At 37.0% G+C, this 24,366-nt stretch overlaps 3 protein-coding genes across 5 annotated transcripts in view; 1 reads left to right on the forward strand and 2 right to left on the reverse strand.

Annotated features, from left to right (window-relative positions):
• Positions 1–1,493, forward strand: part of LOC108754913 (sterol O-acyltransferase 1-like) — an 8,455-nt gene extending 6,962 nt beyond the window's left edge. Inside the window, exons 7-8 of the mRNA XM_018497580.1 lie at positions 254–527; positions 1,059–1,493. Coding sequence (XP_018353082.1) covers positions 254–527; positions 1,059–1,493 — 709 coding nt within the window. The remainder of the gene's footprint in view (positions 1–253; positions 528–1,058) is intronic.
• Positions 1,494–10,616: 9,123 nt separating this feature from the next.
• LOC108754899 (mediator of RNA polymerase II transcription subunit 1) lies at positions 10,617–18,857 on the reverse strand. The gene is made up of 8 exons (XM_018497559.1): positions 18,827–18,857; positions 17,719–17,864; positions 17,515–17,648; positions 17,117–17,258; positions 16,837–17,056; positions 16,448–16,673; positions 15,625–15,856; positions 10,617–15,545 (listed from the first exon to the last, which is right to left on the reverse strand). Exons 1-8 carry the CDS (start codon positions 18,855–18,857, stop codon positions 10,683–10,685), a joined length of 5,994 nt encoding a protein of 1,997 aa, XP_018353061.1. The 3' UTR covers positions 10,617–10,682.
• A 1,835-nt stretch (positions 18,858–20,692) lies between these two features.
• The window catches only part of LOC108754910, a 10,030-nt gene continuing 6,356 nt past the window's right edge, over positions 20,693–24,366 (reverse strand). For 2 of the 3 annotated variants that reach the window (XM_018497573.1, XM_018497576.1), the window contains 3 exons: positions 23,796–24,005; positions 22,413–23,413; positions 20,693–22,057 (listed from right to left, as the gene is read on the reverse strand). In XM_018497573.1, the coding sequence (XP_018353075.1) occupies positions 20,783–22,057; positions 22,413–23,413; positions 23,796–24,005 (2,486 nt within the window). In that variant the 3' untranslated portion in view covers positions 20,693–20,782. The remainder of the gene's footprint in view (positions 22,058–22,412; positions 23,414–23,795; positions 24,006–24,366) is intronic. The other variant, XM_018497575.1, reaches the window with a different exon arrangement.

The following is a 24,366-nucleotide window of genomic DNA, read 5'->3' on the forward strand; positions in this document are numbered from 1 at the left end:
TGTACAACTAATCAACTCAATTTGCTATTTGACAATAATAGATTTATATGACTTAAAAAAGTTTAGAAAAAAATATCAAGACAATCCAGAAATGTACAAACAAAATATTCTAATCGTCAAGAAAGCAATGCGATGATATACTTAAAGTTTCAAATTTATCGTAATATTTAAGAGACAATTGTCATGTTGCGGTGATATTAAATTGATACTAATAGACCTTAGAATAAGATTTGAGTACAATTGATTTTTTTAGGACAAAGAGAATCAGGTGGATGGTAGTGATTCGAAATTTCGCTGAAGTTGGCCTAGCAATCTTCTACCTTGTTTTTATCCTGGAACACCTTATAATACCGGTCTATCACATGTATGGTACACAACATGTGGAACGGAAATGGTTCATCGAGAATATCATCAAGTCTAGTATTCCTGGCATGCTGTACGTCTTCATCGGACAATACCTTCTGCTGCACGCATGGATGAATGCTTGGGCGGAAATGCTGCAGTTCGCCGACCGATTGTTTTACAAGGTAAATAAAACACGTCTTCAGCAATCTACCTTATAAAAATTACCTTATAAAAATTATACGTCCGTTATGCAAATATCTTTTATGTAATATATTATATGAGTATTATTGCTTCAATGTATGCGAGAACTTAATGTACGTTCCAGTTTCTTTGAATATGAGAGTTTGAATGTATATTTTGGGAGTTTAATTTTGGACCTTCAAAACATAGCTAAAACGCTTACATGATTTATACTTTCGCGGACATTTCTTGAAGTTATCATATTTGTTGAAGCTATTATGAAGCTTCAACGTAAATGATAGCTTCAAAAAGAAACTTCCCTCGAAGGTCTGAACTATTATACATCTCAGATATGTTCTAGAAATCCCAAAACTTACACATACCTACTATTAGCTACTACTAACAGATATTTTTCTAACACGAGAGAAATCACAATATCATACCAATCAATTCCAATAACTTTTAGAAGCTGTTGTAAATTGTTGACTTCTGTAAACTGCAGTTCATGAATTATTATGTCATTTATGTTACAGGATTGGTGGAACTCTACAGATTACCACATGTTCTTCCGCACGTGGAACGTGGTAGTGCATGACTGGCTGTACACGTACATCTATAAGGACATATACGAGATCGTGGTGCCGCGCAATCGGACGCTGTCAATCACCGCTGTATTCTTCGTCTCCGCCATCTTCCACGAGTACATAATCGCGTTCGCCTTCGGCTTCTTCTACCCAATGCTGTTCATCTTTTTCGGATTAATAGGCTTCGCCTTGTTCTCCGTCAGCAAAATCATCACCAGTAACATCTTTATGTGGATAACCTGGTGCATTGGCGAAGGTGTCCTGTTTAGTCTGTACTCAATAGAATACTACGCCCGGCAGAACTGTCCACATACTCATTCCAATTACTACCTGGACCTTTTTATACCGCGAAGCTGGAACTGTTATGAGCAATTTAAAGCGTAGATCATCTCTGCGTTGAAATCTTTTCGTGAAACAACGTTTTCCATGTGCTCTGCAGTCAAAGACAGTTATATACGACTGAGTGAACATGAAGTTACATGTAACAATATAACATATCTGTTAGTTGTAATTTTCTAATCAACGATATAACATATGTTATATTACAGTACATTGTTGAGTAAAAAATTACAACTACCAGGTACGTTACATGTAACTTGTGTTCATTAGGGAATTTGTACATATCAGTTTAATGTTAAACTGGAATAGAGAAAAGAAGTGTTGGCATAAAATTGCAATAATAAAACAAGACGCAATTGTATTATTAGTAAACAATAATTCATTTATGGAATTCCACGGACTTAATTTATTTTTTTGTCGTCCTCGAATAATTATTTTTGAGTCATTCTCGAATAGTAAAAGTAACTGCAACATTTTCTCAAACTATTGGTGAAAAAATTCGAAATGGATGAAAACAAATTTTTCACTTTACCTATAGTCATCATCACTGATGATCCTCTTGACAATTTTCAAATTGCACAAAACGTATACTGAAAAAAAAAGATTGATTGCTGCAGCCATATAAAAATGCTGTGCCATATTTTACTATCTATATTGTTGCAGCAACCAATCTTTTTTTTTCAGTGTAGTGATAATATCACTCTATCATGTTTTACAATGAAAATTATTAACCTTTAAGATCAAAGACGTAAAAAAATCTTAACTCAATATTTTTTCGAAGATGTCAAACTGTGTTCGATTTGTTATTTATTTATTTGTCATTTTAGACTTCTCGTTTCTTGCCCTAAGAAGACTTCTGAAGCCTGGCTCTAGTTATACATTTTTAGATTTAATTTAAATTTGTATTACGATTAAATTCGTAGTATTCACAGCGCAACTAGAAGGGAAAGTAGTGGTTTTTGGAAAAAAAAATTTCGTAAAAAAAATAAAAGTAAAAAATTAATAACTTATTGATGCTACAAAATATCAGTATTATAATCTTTATATAATTTATTATATATCTTTATATAATTTAATAATATCTTTGGTTTTAATTTTAAATTCTTTATACAAGAAGCATGTCAAGAGAGTCCGAAAGTCTTCTTAGAATTAACAAACGACGTTCGATATCTCGAATTTGTAATTAATTGTAATTAATTCATTAAGTCTCAGACTATTATGTGCTTTTCTTTTAAATCCTTATATCTTAAATTATAATCAAAATTTTTAGATAGTATTTATTCTTTTTACCTCCACTTTCAACCTTTATCTTTCTTTTCATTAGATATCTCTTCCTCGTTAACTAAATTTTCAGAGAGTGACTTTTTTTATCTCTAAATTACAGCCTAAAAATTTTGATTAAAATTCGAGTTGCAAAGATTTAAAATAAAAAAGTGCGTAGAGACTTAACGTATTAAATTAATTATATATAAAGAGGAATGGAATCATTAAAGATACAATACACAAGAATTTATATAAAAAGGGATAATTTTTATAATCGAAGCTTTACATACGCTCCCCAATTTCCACATGGCAACGAAGAAGACGTACGTATATCTTCCATCCTATATAAATTAATTTATGTCGTACAGTTGATACACATGTACAATCCTCTTTCATAATTTATAATTATTTCCTTTTTCGCATTATAATATATATATATATATATTTACATAACTGCTTCTATCCTTTTTCTCTCTCTCCTTCTCACGCTTGATATAAAGAACAAAAGTCAATGACGAGAAAAAATAGGACAACCATACATCCACGCATACATATAATACACAAATTCATTGATTTTCTTAACTTTATACGATTTTTTATTTCCATTTTCGATCTCTGCCGCAACAAAGTTACTTCATCCGCAAAAATAATTTATACAACGAGAAACCTTCGCCTTGTCGTACATTCAGCATTTTCTCTCATGATCTTCCTTCATCCCTGTCATTCTCTTTTTCTCTCTGATTTCTACTAGATCGAAAAATAGAAGAGATGACCATATCTTATTTATGGTTGTATATACCTTATTTATAAACATTTGTACCTAGATCTGCGCTCCTTCGCTCAGGCAGTCGCGTAGTACGTTACGATACGATTAACGATCTCGAAAATTACGTAGAAAAAAAAACTTTTGCTGAAATATCTAAAAATACAGTTACTCTTTAAAGTTTTTAGAGTGAATCTAAAGAATGAAATCTCACTCTTAAGGTATTTCTCCGAGAAATTGAGTTTCTACAGATTTTGTTGAAATTTGGATATTATATTTAAAATAATTTTATCTATACGTGGTTAAAATTTTAAAGATCCTACACTGTTAAAAATGTAACCACAAGCTTCCTTTATGTAAATAAAGCTCATGGTTATGAATGAAATTAAAAGTAAGGAATGATTTACCTGAAAATTAAGTTACAGTAGTTACTTAAATGTGATGAACGTGTACATTAAATTTATGAAAAATACATTAAATTTCATGTACATGTACACAAATGTACTTTTTAGTTACAAATACATAAAATTTAATGTAATGTCATGCAAGTTAAGTTCAAATTGTGTAACTTAAAAGTATATTATATTTTATGAATTTTTAACAGTATAGTGATGCCGAAATGGAGATATTCACTTTCAAAGTTTCAGCTTTTAACACGTAAATTCTTATATCAAGCTTTGCCGAAGTAACGTTCTAATATTTTGCGACAAAAATCTTCTACAGATTTTTGTTTTAAATGAATATGTAATGTAGAAATATTATAGAAACCTTAAAAAAATAGAGAGGCCTAGCCGTTTCTGAAGTAAAATTTAAATTTGCAATTTGATGGAAATCTCCTTTTCGCACGCCGTCCCGAAACAGAGACATGTTGCCGTTACGTTTCAATTGTCTTCAGTGCAGACTAGTGTTCGTGCACACAGATAAGACATTTCATATTCGTAGGTTGTACGCGATTAATTTTCTAGCGCGATTGTAGTCGGCGAAATACCTTAAACATTAAAAATTGAACCACTCCTTTTCAAGACTCACTCAATTTTCTTCTTTATTTTTTAGAGTAAAATTCCACTCTACAGAATTTAAAAAGTAAATACAGAAAATAATTTTGTTGGAACATCAAAATTATGTAGGAAATTTAAATATAATGAGCAAGACTGTAAAAAAAATTTAATACTAGCAACTTAAGCGTCATATATAATTATTTTGATAGGTGAACAAGATATTATCTAGTTAAATTTTTAGATATTTCAACAAAACTTTTTTCCGTGTACAGGTCGGATTTCCTTTGTCTAGATCGATCCTCTATTCCAATCCTTCCTAACTGAGCTTTTTTTCATAATTTTCTTTCTACTTTAACTCGCTTTGTGACTGAAAAGATAAATAATACATTTTCATTGCATACATACTACTAAACTAAGGATTATAATCAAAAGGGAAATCTTGAAATAAAAGAAAGGTTTTTCCTTGATATTATTCTCTCTAAATATTTTGGAATAGAAATCTTACTTTAAAGAGTGAAAATCGAATCCGTCTTGAAAAAGAATGACTTAATCTTCAATCTTTAAGAGTAAGATTTGGCTTTACAGAGTGAGATTCATTCTGACGCTCGTTTCCACCATTATAGATTAAATTTAATCTTATTCAGCTAACTCTTCATCTTTTTCTAGTTCCAAGAACTAAAACTAAATAGAATTACATTGGCAGAAACGTTCATAAAAGTTGTAGATAGTAAAGGAAATCGCCGGTACGTGAATATACGTACGTCAATTGTTCAACGTGATCTTCAAACAACGCGAAGATCCGAATAATCGAACATGCATTGTCAAACCTTCGCATTGTTATTAGAGGAAAAAGATATGCGACGAAAACGAACATGGAAGCGCAATGTTTATCATCAGCATCTAAAATTCGTTAACGACTAATCAGAACAATAACCCCCCCCCCCCTCTGCTCTCCGACATTTTATCTTGGGAAAACATAAATAATAAAGTTATATAGAATTAAAGAATTTTTTACTAATTAACGTTTACCGTATATGAGCTATCTTAACGAGATATCTCATCGATGCGAGCGTGCAAACGATTGTCTGGAAGAATTAATTTTATACCCAGAATATACATTCTCAAAATTTTTTAAAATAGCTTACTCTAAAGAGTGAAAATTGAGCCAGTCTTGAAAAAAAAATGGCTCAATTTTCAATCTATAAGAGATTTCTCTCTTTAGAGTGAGATTTACTCCATAAGTTTTAGAGTAGAAAAACACATTTTTCTCTCTGTCTTTCTTTATTAGCACTTATTCCAAAACACTTATTAAATAGCGTTTCATTCCTTCATTTTCTCTTCTTCTCTCCGAGATCAGCGAGATCGTTCATCCCGGCTTCCAAAATATTATATTTTAAATCAGGAGAATAGTGAAATTATATAGTAAATAAACTGATGTTAAAGACATCATTTTAATGTCAAAATGACGACAAATAACATCAGCTTATTTGCTGGTTAATTCACGTCATGAAAAAAAAAAATAAAAAAATAAATTCCAAGGTAACAGGGTAAAATACATCTATTAAATACGTATACTAAATTGATATTCTTTCTTATCTTTTTCTTATTCTTGTCCCCAAATCGAATAATTCACTTCGTTTCCTATCATTCATTGCTCTTGAAGATTTTTGCTTTTTTTTTCTTTTAAATATTCGTTTTGACATAAAGATATAATGCATTATTTTTACTTCTTTTTATCATCGATTTTTCGATCATCTGACTCGCAATACCTAATTGTTTTTTTTTCTCATTCTCTTCTTAATTATATTATTATATAGATTTCCGTTTTCCAAGAGACGCAGTATTTTATTCTGTTACCTTGGAATTTATTTTTTATTTTTTCTTTTAGTCGCAGTATAGGAAATACTTACTCATACTAAAAATTCCTTACGTCATATATTCCGTAGATTTGCCTGATAAATCACACGAACTTCGGGAAAAGGAGAGGAGATGTTGGAAACAGAAAGAGGAAAAAATGTTACAACGTTCCTCCGCATTCTTTTTTCGGCTTAATGCATAGCCTTTTTAACACTCTCATCTTAACGCATCAAAAGCGCATATCGTACAGCTGGCATTTTCACTTGTATCATTATGGTAAAACGAAAGCCTCGAGAGAAGGAACGAAGCGACTGTTAAGCGAAGAGCGTTAGCAGAATACAACATCTCTCATCTGAAATCACGCAGAAAAAGAAAGGACAATGGAAACCTTTCTTAGGGATTTAAAAGCGATTGATTATACACTTGGCAGTGTTAAAGAATACTTGTATGGCTTGACACGAACGATCGCATTATCACCGGGTAAAGGAACCAGCTAACTTCGAGCGACTTGCTCAAGTATCCCGAAGTGCGACATCTAAAGATGCAACGTGAGGAACGACGGAAGAATACCGTTGTCGGTAGAAAGGAAGATTTACAACAATCTCTCAGTCCTCGTAGACTGAAATGTAGAAACCGATGCTTCGATCTTGACTCGTTTAGACTTCATTCACGCTACAGGTAATAATTTTTTAATTGCATCTTGTTCTAAATATATTAAGTGGACATACGTTTTTAATAACGTTAAGTAATAAATAATGAACTTAACAAATATATACATCTTTTCCTAATATTTTGAATTTATATGCATCTATAAGCTACTATTTTTTAATAAAGTTGAGAAATGTTTAGTTATTATAAAAAATCCTAATGAAAATGGAATCCTTGAGAAGTGTTAATTTTATAATTGGAAAATGCAGTTCTCATTACAAATTTGACTTAAAGTAACACACACTGATAGCCAAAAGTTTGAAACTACATATAAAATTCAGAAATATTCTTGTGAAACACTATTTAAAAATAGACATAATATCTAGCATATCATTATTAATTCAAAAAAAATATATTACGATTATAGAGCTTTTTTCCCTAAAACTAACAATAAACTATAGGCTATTTTAAAAAAGACGGAAAATTCTTTAAAAAATAAATATGTAGCTATATACTATCCACATTACTTAAAAAAAACTGATTAAATTAATTAAATTAAATTAATTAATTAATTAAATATATATTAAAAAGGGCTACCAAGTGAAAATACAAAACTGTAAGTGCTAAGCAAATATATTAATAAGCGCTAAAACAAATTAAAACAAAAATAAATAGAAATTAATATAAAACAAACGGAGTTTTGACTCCGATCAAATCATCATCAATGTTAGACGTATAAAAAACTTTCAATAAATTAATAGTATAAATATATTTATAATAGCAACGGCCTATAACTAAAAATTACAAACTACGAAAATAAAATTTGTAATTATACTGACTTCAGCTGGATGTACAAAAAGGTAGTAAAATAACATATTATGATTATCGCAACGGTATTAAAAACAGTATTGCTATTGTATCCAATAGAGATCATCTTTATTATTGTCTGCTGATACACAGAAAGAGAAAGAAAAGAGAAAGATGATACAGAGAAAACTCGCTATAGACATATCGCAATATGTTAATATATTAAGTTCATGTTGATAAAAAATAGCTAATAAAACAGTCTTAAAAATATTTTCAATGCTAAGTATTAATAACATCAATCAGAATGTGAAAAACATAATATCGGTTATATAAAAATTTGAGATTCAAAAAGCAATCAGTCTTAAAATTAGTTCCAATGTTAAATGAAATGATATCAGACAGAATATAAAAATATTGGTAGAACAAAAGGTTTAAAACTCGAAATACAAACAGTATGTTGATATATGTACAGCAATAAGATAAATAAGCGTTAATTGTTAATTATAAAATTAATATTTCTCAAGGATTCCATTTTCATTAAGATTTTTTATAATAACTAAACATTTCCCAACTTTATTAAAAAATAGTAGCTTATAGATGCATATAAATTCAAAATATTAGGAAAAGATGTATATATTTGTTAAGTTCATTATTTATTACTTAACGTTATTAAAAACGTATGTCCACTTAATATATTTAGAACAAGATGCAATTAAAAAATTATTACCTGTAGCGTGAATGAAGTCTAAACGAGTCAAGATCGATTGCACCGAAGCATTTGTACACTTCAGTCTACGAGAACTGAGAGATTGTCGTAAATCTTCCTTTTGTGATAGAGTTTTAAATTTGAATTGCAGTAATCAAATGATTATCATTTTGTTAAGGAAGTTCCATCGCAATTTGCTTATTTATCTTATTGCTGTATATATTGACACATTATTTGTATTTCGAGTTTTAAACCTTTTGTTCTACCAATATTTTTATATTCTGACTGATAACATTTTAACATTAGAAATAATTTTAAGACTGATTGCTTTTTGAATCTCAAATTTTTGTACAACCGATATTATATTTTTTCACATTCTGACTGATGTTAGTAATACTTAGCATTGAAAATATTTTTAAGATTGTTTTATTAGCTAGTTTTCATCAATACTTAATATTATTAACTAACGTATTGCGACATGTCTATAGCGAGTTTTCTCTTGCATCATCCCATCTTGCATATGATTACAAAAATTATCTCTATTGGATACAATATTTTTAATATCATTGCGATAACCATAATATGTTATTTTACCTTTTTATCGAACTGAAGTCAGTACAATTACAAAAGTTTTTATTTTTGTAGTTTGTAATTTTTAGTTATAGGTCGTTGCCATTTCAAATATGTTTATACTATTAATTTATTGAAAGTTTTTACACGTTTAACATTGATAATGACCCGATCGGAGTCGAAACGTCGTTTTATTTTCATTATTTATAATCATTTCTATTTATTTTTGTTTTAATTTGTTTTAGCACTTACTAATATATTTGCTTAGCACTTACATTTTTATGTTAAAATTTTAATTAAATAATAATTTTAATTAAAATCCCAGGAAAAAACGTTTCATACATAATTATATATATTAATTGTATAAAATTATATACAATTATATATAAAATGTATCTAAATATATAACATTGTTTTCCCGAGATCTTAAGCTTTTAGGTTTTTTGTATAATGTAGATACAGGTATTAATTATTTGCCTCTGGCAATAAGAGCTTATATCATTGATAAGAAAAGGTACGATTTCGTGCCAATATTTTTTCGGAGAATCTCGTTGCTGAAACTAATAGTGCTTTCCAGCAAGCAACACAATGTGACACACACAGTGGTCATGTCATCTTTGTTTAACATTAGCAAACAACAAGGATATAATGATTCACTGTGTTATCTGTATCTCTTGTTGGAAAGCATCTTAAATCTATAATATATAAATATACTCATGTCCATTTCTACCAATATAGTTTAATTTTAATCTCGGTTCAATTAATTCTTCTTCAATTCTAAGAGTTAGCTGAACCAAGATTAAATCGAAGAGCAATGTATAATCTGTAGCGTGGAATCAACTCGGCGCGTACGATGCCGAAAAAGAGGATGCGCGTTTCAAACAAGCTTGCGAACGAATAAACAAATTTGCTTCAATATATGCGGATAATGTCACAAATTCAAACGAGTCAAGAATCATTACATCGATGAACATGTTTCATCTCTTCTCTTATCAAAAGAAAGTGGCTCACTGCATTCATTCATGTTCATTCGTTTATCTTTGCAGATCGATCCATCTTTGCATCCATCGTCACACAGTTCAGATCCTACAAGTCTACTCGACAGACTGATCTCGGCGCTCATCAGTTTCGCAGTTTTCCTTCACTCTTTTCTATGATACTCACACATATTTCCACTCATCTCTTTAAAAGGAAAGTAGAACCTAATACACTCTAACGTTACTCACATTCAGGCTTCAAGTACACCGACTTGACTGTCTCAGAAATACGAAATATTATTATAAATAGTCTTTCTGAATCGGTCATAATACAATACATTTATCGAAATACGATCATTGATGAGCTTTAACAAATCAATACAAAGACTACAATCGAAGATCTAGCCAATAATGTATATAAAGTGGTCCACCAGAGTAGAGAGAAAGAGAGAATGAAAGAGAGAACACGCGAATAACTTTTAAATTCGAAGAAGTTGGATACAATTTGTACAATTTTAAGAGAAAAGAGTCCAGAGTTTTATTCGGATGTTCCCGTTTCCGGTAGGAACCTCTTCTCTGTTCTAGAATGTTGAAGAATATGAAAGAAACGAGTATTCTCTCTTTGTCTTACAATTTTAGTAATCTTCATTTACCCATACCGACCAGCGCCTCGTCCATAAGTTCGTCGTCGGTGATGCAAGGCGACGCAGACGAATGGGGTGAAGGTGGAATCACTCGGGGGCTCGGTGCCGGGCTCTTGACAATGTGCACACTGACGGACGGACTAGCAGCAGGCGGGAACGGAGCAGGAAGCGGCGGGGGAGGCGGCGGCGGTGGCGGTGTATTGCGACGCACCGTCGGCGCTGCCTGGGTCATCGCCCGCTCCGGAATCGTCAAATGGTGCTGCGTTAAGGACGCTGGCAGACCATGGCCCCCTTTCGTCATAGTATCCTTGTTCGCCGCGGAAAAGTCCAATAGCATCTCCGCCGCGGCTGCCGCCACTTCCTGTTCACCACCACCACCACCACTGCCACCGCCGCCGCCGCCGCCGCCGCTGCCACCGCTGTCGGACGTCATGACGGGATTACCGTCTGATGAAGTCGCGGCGCTGGCTAGCGACGAAAAAATCGACGACGATGAGGATGATGACGAGGAGGAAGATGATGATAACGATGCTGATGACGTCTGTTGCTGTTTCTTCTCCTCTGCGGTGATCTTATTATATTTGGTTTGCAGAATTGCCTGGTCGGCAGGCTTTGTACTCAGATTTAGACTCTCAGTAACGATGGCGCCGCTTGGCGTCGTTGAAGTGTTGGAGCTTGTCAAGGTTCCGTAGGACTTGGCGCCTGATGACGTTAACTGATCGGAAACGTTACTTTTGGAGAGAATCCCGCCGACGCTTGTGTCGTCGATCTTACCGAGGAACTGCTGACCGGTGGATGTTTGCCTAATTCCTAAATCTTTGCATGAGTCGCGGGATGGTTCATTGTCCACCATCGGTTGGATGCACAGATTCGTTGGTACATCGGAATCGGCAGTTGACTGTGAAGGCAGCATCAAACCGGTATTCTCCCCAACGAGATTCAAAGACATCGCGCCGGCGGCGGATGTTGTGATCGACAGATTGTCCGGCTTAGTCTGTGAATGGTCCCGTCTCGATTGGTCGTCTGGCTGCGACGATTTGGATACTGATACAGTAACATTGGACAGACCAGCAATCTTGCCCTGTTCCTGTTTCAGACCATCGAGGGTCTGCTTGGAATCGGATAGTATCGATAGCTTGTCCGATGACTTGTTCTTATCGGCGTCAGCGACGTTCGCACGGGCCGACAGTTTCGGTATCTGAAACTTGGTGTCTAGCTGCTTCATTAGACCTTCCATCATTAGCTGAGGCGGCAGACTCGGCGGAAGGTTAGAGATAGACGCGTGCGCGGCTAGCAGCTTGAACGCGCGCTCACTCTCGCTCTCTTCCCGCAGAGCAGACGGGCTCGATTTTCTGGCATCACCGAGACCTTTCGACGCAAATATTCCTTTGTCCCCGGATTTTGAGATTCTAGGTTTATCTCGGCCACGGCTCAAATCAGTAACACCAGAACTCGTTTTCGGTGAACCGGAAGCTTTGGAGGATGAACTCTTTGATAAGGGATTTCCTGCAACGCCTCCTGTTGCAGATGCCGTGATACCCGCACTACTGCCAGTATTCGTCGTACTCGAAGAAGAGATGGCCGATTTCATACCAGAAGCGGCCAACATCATCTTCGTGGGTAGCATTTTCTGTGCAGCCTGTAACGTTTGTGGCTTCTTCGATGCCGGTCCAGAATTTACACCAGGTTTGAGACCCGTATGTGTCTTTGGCGAACCATTGCTGCCAGTGGTTACGTTACTGGACGATGATGACGACGAAGAAGCCACGGACGATAAAGAGCTCGAAGATGAAGTCGCCGCCATCGATCCCGATGACGACAGCTTCAAGTTGGCAGCCTGCTTGGAATCTTTAGTACGAGTTTTGTTGATAGTAATCTTTATCCCATCTGAGCTGTGCTTCACCATGTATTCGCCGGGATTCTTCGTATCTACGGACGCATTTTTGGTGACACAAGACTTTCCTCCTTCTCCAATAGCCTTTCCTCCACTCGACGACGAGCCGCCGCCGCTGCCAATATTCTTCTCCTTCTGCCCAGCGCTACTCATTCCACCAGTACTGCCAAGTCCGGAGGATCCACTGCCTTTCACGTTACCACCACCGTTTCCACAAGCATCCGTTTCGGTACAATGTTGAGCGTTCTTCAGTTTGTCGATCACGGCGTTGAGAGAACTTTTGCGGTTCCGTGCCTGCTGGGCTGCAATCGCAGATTTGCTTGCTGCATCGATCTGACCAGATGGTGGAGTACTTCCGCCAGAAGCTTGCAAAGAGACTTGGGTGGTTTCGCTACCGGGAGAGATCATCTCTAGCTGTTTCATTTTACCGCTGGAGGACTTGGTCTTGGGGCTCTGATGACCGCTACCTGAACCGCCAGATGAACTGATGGATGACGTCCGTCTATCTTTATCTCCACGACCGGAGGAATCCTTATTGGAGGACGACGAAGAAGAAGACTTGACTTTGGATGGGGTCGTTGCTGAGTCGGAAGAACTACTGCTGCTGCTCTTACTAGATGGCGAGTTTGCCGCTGATTTTAAGGCGGACATACTGGGTTTGCCGCTGCTTGCAGCCGAACTACCATGTTTCGGAGACGAAGTGTTGCCATGTTTCGGGCTCGCACTAGCAGGTACCGGAACCGGGACGGATACCGCTACCGACGGTACGTTGCCCACTGTATTGGGCACCGTGGACACCGATAACGACATCGGGACCGACATAGGAACCACTGAAACGTTCGGCGCGTTGTGCTTCGGACTGCTGCCATAGACGGGCGAGTGCTTTGGACTTTGAACTGATTTGCTACAAGTTGCTGCTGCCGACTGACCGGCCTTCAAGGTAGGACTGGATTTACCTACAAGCGTGGCAAGCGAACTTGAGTGGGTGGGTGAAGGACTGAATTTCTTTACAGCTGCGGGCGAAGTAGGCCGCGAAGACGAGCAGCTCAAGCCAACACCAGCACTACCACCGCTCGGTGGTGATTGCTCGGTGCTAGGCTTGATGCTCACCGACACTGGTTTCGAGAGTGGATCTTGCTGCTGTTTGCCACCCGATGGGACTTTGTCCGGTGGACCCATCGGACCGTCCTCTCGTTTACGTTTGCGCCGTTTCTCCAATTTGCTTCCACCGCTCTTGGTATCCTCAGAACTGCTTTTGCTACTGCTACCGCTGCTTTTTCCGCCACCACTCTTCCGTTCACTTCGCTGCCGATCTTCCGTTGCGCTTGTCAGACCGCTGGTTTTCGGAGACGGTGTTGGACCGGCGATCGGCGTGATGGTGATCGAGCTCGGTAGATTAGTCTGCGATGGCGATGAGGCGATGGGTATGATCTCGATGCCAGGTCTCCTTTCCAAACCCATACCAGTCAATACGGAGTTATAGTTGGTGGTGCTCGCTTGATCCAGATTACCGCACGAAATTGGAGTGATACTTACTGATGGCGGTACCGGCAGACTTTTGTTACCACTATTCGTTGTCGATGTCTCGTCAACGAATATGTTCGTTGGGCTCGACTTCTTCTCCTCGCTACCACCACCACTTCGATTCTTCTTCGACTTGCGCGTCGATGAGGATTCGCGTATCTTTATCAACTCCTCTACTTCTTGTTGCGGCTGTTGCTGTTGTTGCTGCTGCTGCTCCGCGCTGTGTTGCACTTCCATGATCTCACTGTCTTTCTCGGAATTGTCGAGATCGTAATCCGAAGCACTCTTATCGAGTATATCGGTAGTATCCAAATTTGAAAAATCCATACCACTTGTCAAACTGGTAGCTGAGGTTGGTGTAGACGTTCTAGTCTCTGATGCGAGATTCTCTCGACTCGTGGGCGTTCCCAGCGGTGTGGAGTTTTCTGAACTTGAACTCTCCAGCAGAATTTCCGTCGCGGCGCTACTATCTCCGCCGTCGCTCTTTCGCTTGGGACTACGCCAAAGCCCATCCGTACCAGTTTTCCTTTTACGCGTCTTCTTGCCGCGCTCATTCGTGTTTGAATTACTAGTTACAGAGTTTTTTGCTTGTCCGAGCAACGCACCAAGCTGCAACGGGTTCAACATAGAAGTAGAAGTGCTGTTCGTCCCAGTGGTACCCATCGTCGTCGTATCGGATTGGCCGGAATACGACGGAAAACCGATACTATTTTCCGTTCCGGCATCTAAAAAAGACTGCTGCTGCTGTTGTTGTTGCTGCAATTGATTCGCTGACAACTGCTGTTGTTGCGTTTGTCTGCCTCCCATACACCCGTTGCTGCCGTTATTCAAACCGGGCTCTTGCTTTATTTTCGTCTCGCCATTCGTAAAATCCGGCATACTGGACGCGGTACCGGATGCGTTTTGTCCGGTCTGATCCTTACCACCGGATCCTAAATTGAGATTGTAGCTACCATTGCTGCTGCCACTGCCGCTGGTCAAACTGTTCATCACCGCGGGCAAAGAACGACCCTCCCAGATCTTCAACAGCATTCGCATAGTCAACGGGATGCTGAGACAACGTTGCAGCACTCTACCGCTGAGATCCGATGTCTGTTCAACGTTCGTTGTCATACTCATGCCATACAACCGGCATTTAAGCGTCGATATGTCTGTCAGGTCCAGTTCTGCGGTGGCCATTGTCTCCTCGTATGGATGTTCCACGCTCACACTGATGTGTTGCCACGAAAGGGCGCTTACCTCAAGTATAGTAGTATGTTCAGGATCCTGACGTGCCATGGGCCGCACGCAGCTCGCGATCAGACAATTAAACAGCGCCTGCTGCCGCAGGTATACTAAGATCTGTGGTACATGTGCGGGATGCGTAAATGGGATACTGCATACCAGCACACCTTCCATGTTCTTGTTTTCCGTCATGAAGTAACAGTGCTGTTGATCCGGTAAGGTCTATAAGAGAAAAAGAGCAAATGCATGATGAGTCGCAAGATATAAAGCGATATTTCTTTTATATAATCTTCTTACTTACCACATACAAGCCTCTGTTGTTTCGACAATCCAGCTGACCATCGCTTGCATGCTGTATTATTAGACTGAGCAACGGATGTGGCGCGGAGATGTCACCGCACTCGAGCTCCGTGACTTTCTGTATCCTCTTCACCAACTCCATGCAGATAGGCATCTTCTTGACGAGTTTCAGCACAAAGCAGGCTGGCAGCATAGAAGAATTTGTACTGGTCAGCGGAGCATATGAAGGAGTGCTGAAAGAAAAAGGCAATGATAAAGCAAATTCATTTTATTGAAAAATAAAATGAATTTGGATTAATTCTCGGATAAACTCGGAACTCGGATAAATTCGAAATATAAATAACATAAAGAAATGAAAATATAAAAAATAATAAAAAATTTCTTATATCTATCATTAGTTTATAATATTTAACTTAACTTCAACATAATACTATTTAAATCGCAATAGAGATTCAATGTACAAAAAGATTAATTGCAAATTGATTAAAAGTAAGTTTGACACCAAGTTTAATTAATACAATAACAGATAAAGAAATTTATTATTCAAATTTTTTATTTCAAATTTTTCTAACTATTCTAAAGTTCTTTCGCTTCAATGCCAATATTTCATTCAACTTGTTTTAATATAAGACAAAAAGTCTTGATAAATATTAAGTTTTGGTCAATTAATTTTCTTTTTGATTCACGTGAGTACAAAATAGGTTCCGCTAACTTTATAATAAGGAGGACAAAGGATAAAGAAACAATCAATTGTTAGATATACTTATAATTATTCAATTTTCAAACTACAAAGAGATAATAGAAAGATAAAACTTGATTCTTACCTCTTGCCCGTGGGACTTCGGTTCACAGTTATAATACTAGAAGTAGGCAGCTTGTGACCCGTTGAACCTTCCATACAAACAGTCACGGAGTGTCCGATCTTTCTTTTAATGATAGTATCAGAATTCAGAGTGTCATAGGTTCGATTTTCTTCGTCGATTAAATCGTACGGCGAGACGAAATATGTCAATTTCATCGGGTGACCGCCTCGTCTTCTTTCCAGAATTCCTAGATAAAAGAACGTATAATTGAGTCACATATAATACAACCAAAGTGCATAAATATGCAAATTTATTGCACAAAAAATAAATAAACAATATAGAAGATAGATAAAATCATATTTTTATACGTAAGATGTAATACAAAAATTAGTATATATCAAGTCACTAACCGACGGGACTCTTGTGAACCAGATTGAACGGCTCTTTCATGAATGTCTGCAGTTGTGCCAGAACACCCAGGTCAGCCTCGAGGGACTGCAGGGCGCTGAATGCCTTGCACTTTACTTTCTTATCAGCATTCAGCTGATAGATTGACGCCAGTCCTTCCAGCTGCGTGGTGAAATCGACGAAATCACCGCGCGACAGAGCCGAGGCGAGTGCTTCGCAACTCTGAATTTTCAAAATTAATACAGATACTTAATAAGAAACGTTAATGTCGATAATTCTTACCTGTTGTTCACTTTTTCCCTCATGGTGGATTTTAACGTCTCTAACAAGACCTGATGGAGGCTCTAATAAGACTTCCAAAAAGAACATGTCGGAGGATATGAATATTTCCGTGCCTGGAGAACCAGACATCATGAACTTTAATCTGTGTAATGAGATAATTGTTTATATTTAAGCTCAATTTATTTTTATGTGATGTATAAGAATTACCAAACAATGAATGAATGGTCGCATTCACCAAAACTCAACTATTACAAAGCGGATCTTTGAGCGCTCGCTGCTATTGACGTTTTCTTCTAGATCATCCAATAGCAGCGAGCGCTCACAGATTCGTTCCGCAACTGTTGAGTTTGCTGAATACGACCAATATTATTAACTTTTACCAGATAACAAATACTCACCCCAACTGTCTTGCTAAGCTTTCTAAACGCTCTACCATAGATTGGAAAGAAGTAACCTTAATAGAATGCTGCAAGGTGTCCAAACATTTCTGCAATTGATTCTTCTCTATGCTGTCGATCGCGAATCGCTTGTCCTGCATATCAAGAAGTCGTATTCATATCTTGGCAATCTTCGAAATGACAAAGTAAATAGAAATCACTCACTAGCATAGCCATGCGCATGTTTTTAGCAGTTTCCACCAAGGGTTTATACGTGGAAGACTTGGAACGCAATTTTTCCATCAGAAACTCCATTTGCCATTCCTTGCCCTTATCAGAAGCAGATCCTCCTCCGGGTGAAGGTTGCCCCGCTGTGAAAAGTTTCCAATATACTAAAATTATTGAGACTAATACCTTTGTAAATATATTACTAAATACACTATATTGCTGTAAACTAATTCCTCTCCTGATTCACATTCATAATTCCAGATGTTGCAAACAATGATTTTCATTTAGGAAATAAAACCGAGGTTTTCTGTACACACAAAAAATATTACCAGTAAACTAAATGCACTACTTTGATACAAATTAATTCCTTTTATATAAACGTACAGCAGATAAACATTACTGCATTTTATCATTACTAATTAAAAATTTCAGAAAGTCCATCCATGAATAAAAGGAATTGAAATTATGCAGAAATTGCATGCTGTAAATTAGTTTATAGAAGATGCACACTTATTAGTAGAACATATCATTAACATATATTTTATTTTTAGAAATAAAAAAGGGAAATTATACAGATACCAATTATATGTATCTATATGTGTGTGTAATGAATACAAATTATATAAATACAATTATGTATGTATAACTGCATAAATATAAATTGTATCAAGACAAATACACAGTTATATGCTGTAAACATCTTTAGAAGATATATCATTTTAAATAGAACATATGAATAATTCTGTCAATTAATTAATCCATCATTGATTCATAATTTCACGGATTGCAAACAAGTCTTAGAAGTCAAATTGAGGTCTCCTGCACATACAAAATATTACCAGTGCTATAAATCACTGCTAAATTACCAATTCCTTCAGAAATAAAAGCGAAATAAAAGTACAATTGTGTTACAGTTACACACTGTAAACTGCTTTGCAGGACACACCATTTTAAATAAGACATTAATAATTCTGTCAATTAATTAATCAATTAACCACTGCCGAATTTCACGTGTTGTAAAACGATTTTCGAGCTTTCAAGTAACATTAAATCGAGTTCACGCGTCTCGCGAAAAATTTCCCTCCGAACGAAAAATATTCCTCACCGTGGGGCTTCTGCCCGTTGGTCGCATCCATGTGCTTCGGTGATTGGCACGGATGCGTCCGCGATGGTCCGCGGTGTTTTGCGCTCCTTATGCAGCACGCTATCGCGAAATCGCGACGCTACACGCGGCAGCCCGACCGGCCATGGCAAATTATAGAGCGGCCAGGCGAGACCGGAAACGCGATTGCGAATGCAGTCCTTCGGATAATGTCAGGACGCCAGATTCGTGGATATTCACCCCTATATTCTGACACCACTCTGCGCTGTTGCGGCTGCTCGCCAACAAATTCTTTCACCCAGCCTAACCTAATCAAACGTAATCCTAACCTCACCTTACCCTGCGTCGCGCGTATCACCAGATGGCGTTACTTACTTTGTTTTGTAACATTTAAAACTTAAAATGCTACAAGAAAAATGTTACTTGCTACTTGCAAATGTTATACTTGCTCCGTTTTGTTCTATTTTTTTTTTATTTAATGATACATCGCGTCGACTTTAAAAAGTTGACTTCAAGTTAACTTTTTGTTCACTGAAACATATCTTACAACAGTATAGCATTACAGATATAATTACAATAATATCAATTGTCTAACTCAAAATGGCAATGCAAATATAATAAAATTAGTAGTCAAACGAGCAATTAGATCAAAAGATTGAAACTAATTTATCAAAACGTCAAGAAGGGATTAAACACATGCATGTGAACATTCGACTATACTAAGTCTTCTTCAGTCAAGTTACAATAGAAAATAAATGAAGAGTTTTGGAAACAAATTAATTCTATAAAGTTTTTAATAATTAAAACGTTAAAGAGATATTAAAATATAAACAAAGATAAAAATCAATCATCATCAAGTTACATATCATAGGTTCAACACATATGAAGTAAAAACCATTAAACATTCTTCTTTATACGTCATACTGAGATACATATTATAACCAGAAAAAGAGTAGAGTCAAGGATTTAAAATTCATGAAATAATAGAACATTTTTTAATTTAACAAACGTTTTCTATATTACATGATATATGAAATTACACATAAATTTTTAATCTCAAATTTTGTTATTGTAAATTACAAGATGAACTCAAGTGAGTCAAGATAATTTTTCCGATGTACATAATCATTATAATGTATAATGATCGCAACAATATTATTATCAGAAATGCATAGTTGCGAATCATTTATTACACAGAGTCTTTATTATACATAGTAAAAATAACGTATAAAAATAATCTCGGTACGAGATGTAAAATAAGTCATTTTTTTATATACACTAATTGCAAAAGCGCAATACTAGACTTAAGTCATTATAGCTTTGTCTTGTAACAATCAGACAGCGCGTATCACACGCTTACATCGCGTTTACTTTATGTCATTTATAAAAGTAAACGCGGCGCAGCTTAAAATCATGGATAAAAATTAAGATGTGTGCCTAATTAACGAGTGACGTTATATATATTGCGATATTTGTACTGTGGTGTTTTTCTTAACTCTTTCCATCGTAAATTGTCTTTCTGATTTATTTGTGACCGGATACGGGTGCAGCAAAAATTTTGCAGTAACATTTTCGTAAAAAGTCCAATATCATGACGAGCTAAGATTAATTTCCTAAGACTTTTAATAAACAAGAGAAAATCCTAAAACTTCTATAAAAAATTCCTACATAAATCATAAATGATTAAAAATATCCTTGAGCAAGATACAATTGAGCTGCCATACATTTCTTCATGAAACAACAGTAAAATATAAAAAAATATAAAAAAATTCTTCGTTATAAATTTTTGATTCGATAAAATGTTCATAAATTTTGTTCAGTTGTAAAACGTGATCAAATTCTCTATAATTACTGTAATAAAATTCCCTGTAAATACATAATAAAAATAGACGATAAAAATGAGTTTTAAATCGATTTTCAACTATAGAATACGAGTGAGAAAACCAAGAAGTGCGTTTACTATAAATTTTTGGTGCTCGGGTGAAAGGAGATACGTTTGTTCCAGAGTTTTGGAACCGGCGAGAGAACCTGCTCCAGAAATAAGTGCCTCTTTTCTTTCAGATTGAAACGCATGTTGCACAGTGATTTGTCATTTTTTTCATCTCTTTCTATAGTCCAAGCGTGACTATCATTATTGTCCCTGTCATCATATATATTATTAATCCGCCTGTTGTTATTCGATAAGCTTGGCGACAGATTTTCTTTATTTGGCGATTTCTCCGATATTGTGGGAAGAGTATTTCTTTTGAGAGTGTCGCTCTCCGCTTCGCCGGTCTTAGCGTCAATGGATCTAGCTTGGCACAGATTTTCACCGTTTTCCACGGATACCAATGGACTCATTTCAACGTAAAGATCGCTCTCGTTCGTGTCGAAATCGTTCTTGCAATCCGCGAATGTGACTTGCCGCATAAGCTTGCTCGCCTTGTCCAGAATCGGCGAATCGGACAAGACGGCGTCTATCAGAGGCGTTTTCTTGATGGATTCTATAGCACAGCACCGAACGAACTCCCTGATCGCGTCTATCTCGCGTTTCTCGACGTCCCGCGCGGTCAGGTCGATCGAACCAGTCGTCGTTGAGGCGTTTCTGAGATCATTATCGAACAATACTTTGGCAAAGTGCGCCTGCGCCATCAAGTTCTTAGGATTCAGGTCTTCCCAATGAGTCCCAGTGGTGTGATAGATGTGTCGCGGCGAATTCTCCGCTGTATATCGCCTGATCTGATCTATCGTACTCACCAGAGTACTCGCGGAGTCACGCGATAGCTCTGATCCATGTTGAAACTTCTCGTCCGACGATGACAAATCATCGCGCTCCTCCAATATCGTGTCCAATGCGAGCATACCGCCCCGGTCATCGAACACCACCGGCTTGGCTATATATAAACTGGCGTTTTGATCATCGGTGGACGTAGAGAATGTGCTGTCGCTGTAAGATGATTTATTGCCCTTAGATTCCACCAGATCGTAAGTAAGGGCGTCCGCATAATCGTCCTGCTTTAATATCCCTCGTGAGATCATGCCGTCGGAGTATTCCGAGCTGTACGTCGTGCCGGTCGTGCTCGTCAAGGTATCTCGTCGCCTATCGCGCACCACACTGTCGTCATGGATGTACGTCTCGATATCTGTGTAGCCCTTCCAACTGCGGATGCACCAAGGCGGTCTAGCAATTCCTAGCGGGCACACATTTTCGTAATCGTGGATTGACGTCACACAACTCATCGTTTCGTCCCGCTGCTGTAGGAAAAATAACGTACGTGAAGAGACAATAGCATAATATAATAGAATAATAAGTAAAAAGCAATGAGTTCAATGTAACAAATAAAGCGAGAAGATACAGTGCCGCTCAAAAGTATTGCGTTATTTATGGAAACAAGGAAATTGTTATTTTAGTACTTGTTTTATGTTTTGATAAAAATGCTTTAAAGAAAAAAATAAAGAATTTATAATAATCATAATAAATAATTAATAATAAAAAATAAAGAATAATAAATCTATAATAAACAAGCTATGATTTATTTATATTCTCTATATTATTGGGGATAATGCAAAATTTTTGACCGAGACGATTTCAAATAATATATATTTAGACCTGCTGCTGCAGGTCCTTTGACACCTTCTCTATATCGAATATCCTGTTGCTCTCCAACGGCGTCGGCGTAGTTAGTTTTTCTCTGTTCTTGATAACGTCCAACGCGCCGATTACTTTACTGCAGGAATCCAGCGTGAGAGAATTGCTTCGCTCGGAGTTGTCAAGATTACCAAGCTGGTCCAGATCGATATTCAATATATCCGGCGCGTGCCAGTCCAATTGTGGGGTGATATCGTGCTCGTAAATGCCGCGGCGTTTTCGGGATGAGTCAATGTCAGGCAAGCCAGAATATAGAGAGTTCAACGGCGCGCTACTAGTAAGCGCGTTGTCCGGATTATTATCATTGACCGACGTGGCTTCTTCCTTGTGTTTGACGCCGACACGACTGTGCGGCCTCTCGCATTCTGTGGAGAGGCGCAAGGCACTCGCGTTGAACTCGTTCTCCGAGCTGTAATTGCGATTGACAATGCCTTCCTCTACACAATCGGAAATTTGCGCAATATTTGTAAGCAAAGATTGCTTGTCAGTAGGCACCTCCTCGGTCCTCGGCGAGATGTCCATGGAATGATGCAACGACACCAAGGAATCGCGATGAAACAGCTTAAAGGATCTGGATGCCTCAACCTTTGTAGTTGTAGAATGCTCGCTGATATTTCGAGAAATGTTGGTCGCTGTTCTTGATGGATGAAACTTGCCGTAATATAGCGACATGCTCGTCAGACCGATGAGCATACAGCTGACTATCACAGACGCAATCATGATCATCGCGATAGTTTCCCCGGCGTGTAACATGTATATGATCAGAAAGATCACATTCTGCGCTGCGATCACTGAGTAAAAGATGAGCACGCGGTAACGCGATCTGTCGTCGCGCAAGTTGAAGAAGTCGAAGCAATAGATTAGTCCGATAACACAATTGTAGATGCGCTCTTCCCACGCGGTAGAACAGAACTTCGTCTTCTGCAAGATCACCCAGATCGTCATGATAAACCAATGCAGACCTGGAAAACGATGATTGAAACGACGACTTGAAAATAGGAGACAGCGTCACATCGTGTTGTTCTGAGATATTTAGGTCGACTCAACGTATTGTAACTTATAATCAATCCACTTAATTTGTATTTTATAAAGATCGACTTTCTTTGTTTAAAATAGACTTAGGCCCAGTTTCACAACTCATGATTAACTCTTAATCGGGGTTTAACTTATTCCTCATCTCTTTCTAATGCTAGAATTGGAAAGAGATGAGAAATAAGTTGAATCTCGATTAAGCGTTAACCGTCAGTTGTGAAACTAAGTCTTAGTAAACAATTAAATTATTTCATATAAATGTAATACGGACTTCTGCGTTCCAATTACAGGACTTTCTCAGTAAAAACTCACCCAAAAATAAAAAGAACCATACTTTCAGGAAGATGAGCGCTAATACCAGAACTATGAATCTTGATATCAGCATACTGCTACGCCAGACAGCCTGAAGGGCGAGAGCGATCCAAGTCACGTTGCTGCGCTCGCGATTGATATTGTGCATGGCCTTAACGTATGTACTCACAGCCCACGTTAAGGAGCAGAAGGAAGTCACGGCGGAGGCGCCTGTGCAAAAATTGCATATGTTAATTTAATTACATTAATAACAATACTAACTCTTAGCTGGTGGTGGCTGGATCACTCGAGATCTGGATCTTCAAAAATTACTGTCGATTTTCAAAAATTATTTTCTTTTTATATTGCAAAGATATAAAAAAAAACTGAAAAATTGCTACTTTTTTATTGCTGTTTTACGTACTATTTATATGAGTGTAAGTTTTTAATTATCCAACAGATCAAGAATCACCCAGCCACGATTTCCCGAAGAGTTAAACCTGTAAATATACAAATTATTATAAAAATATACTTTTTAATTTAAATACAAAAATATACCAAGAGATATATTTTTTATTACCTTAATTATTAT

Source organism: Trachymyrmex septentrionalis, unplaced genomic scaffold, assembly GCF_001594115.1.
Source record: "Trachymyrmex septentrionalis isolate Tsep2-gDNA-1 unplaced genomic scaffold, Tsep1.0 scaffold82, whole genome shotgun sequence".
Taxonomy (NCBI): domain Eukaryota; kingdom Metazoa; phylum Arthropoda; class Insecta; order Hymenoptera; family Formicidae; genus Trachymyrmex; species Trachymyrmex septentrionalis.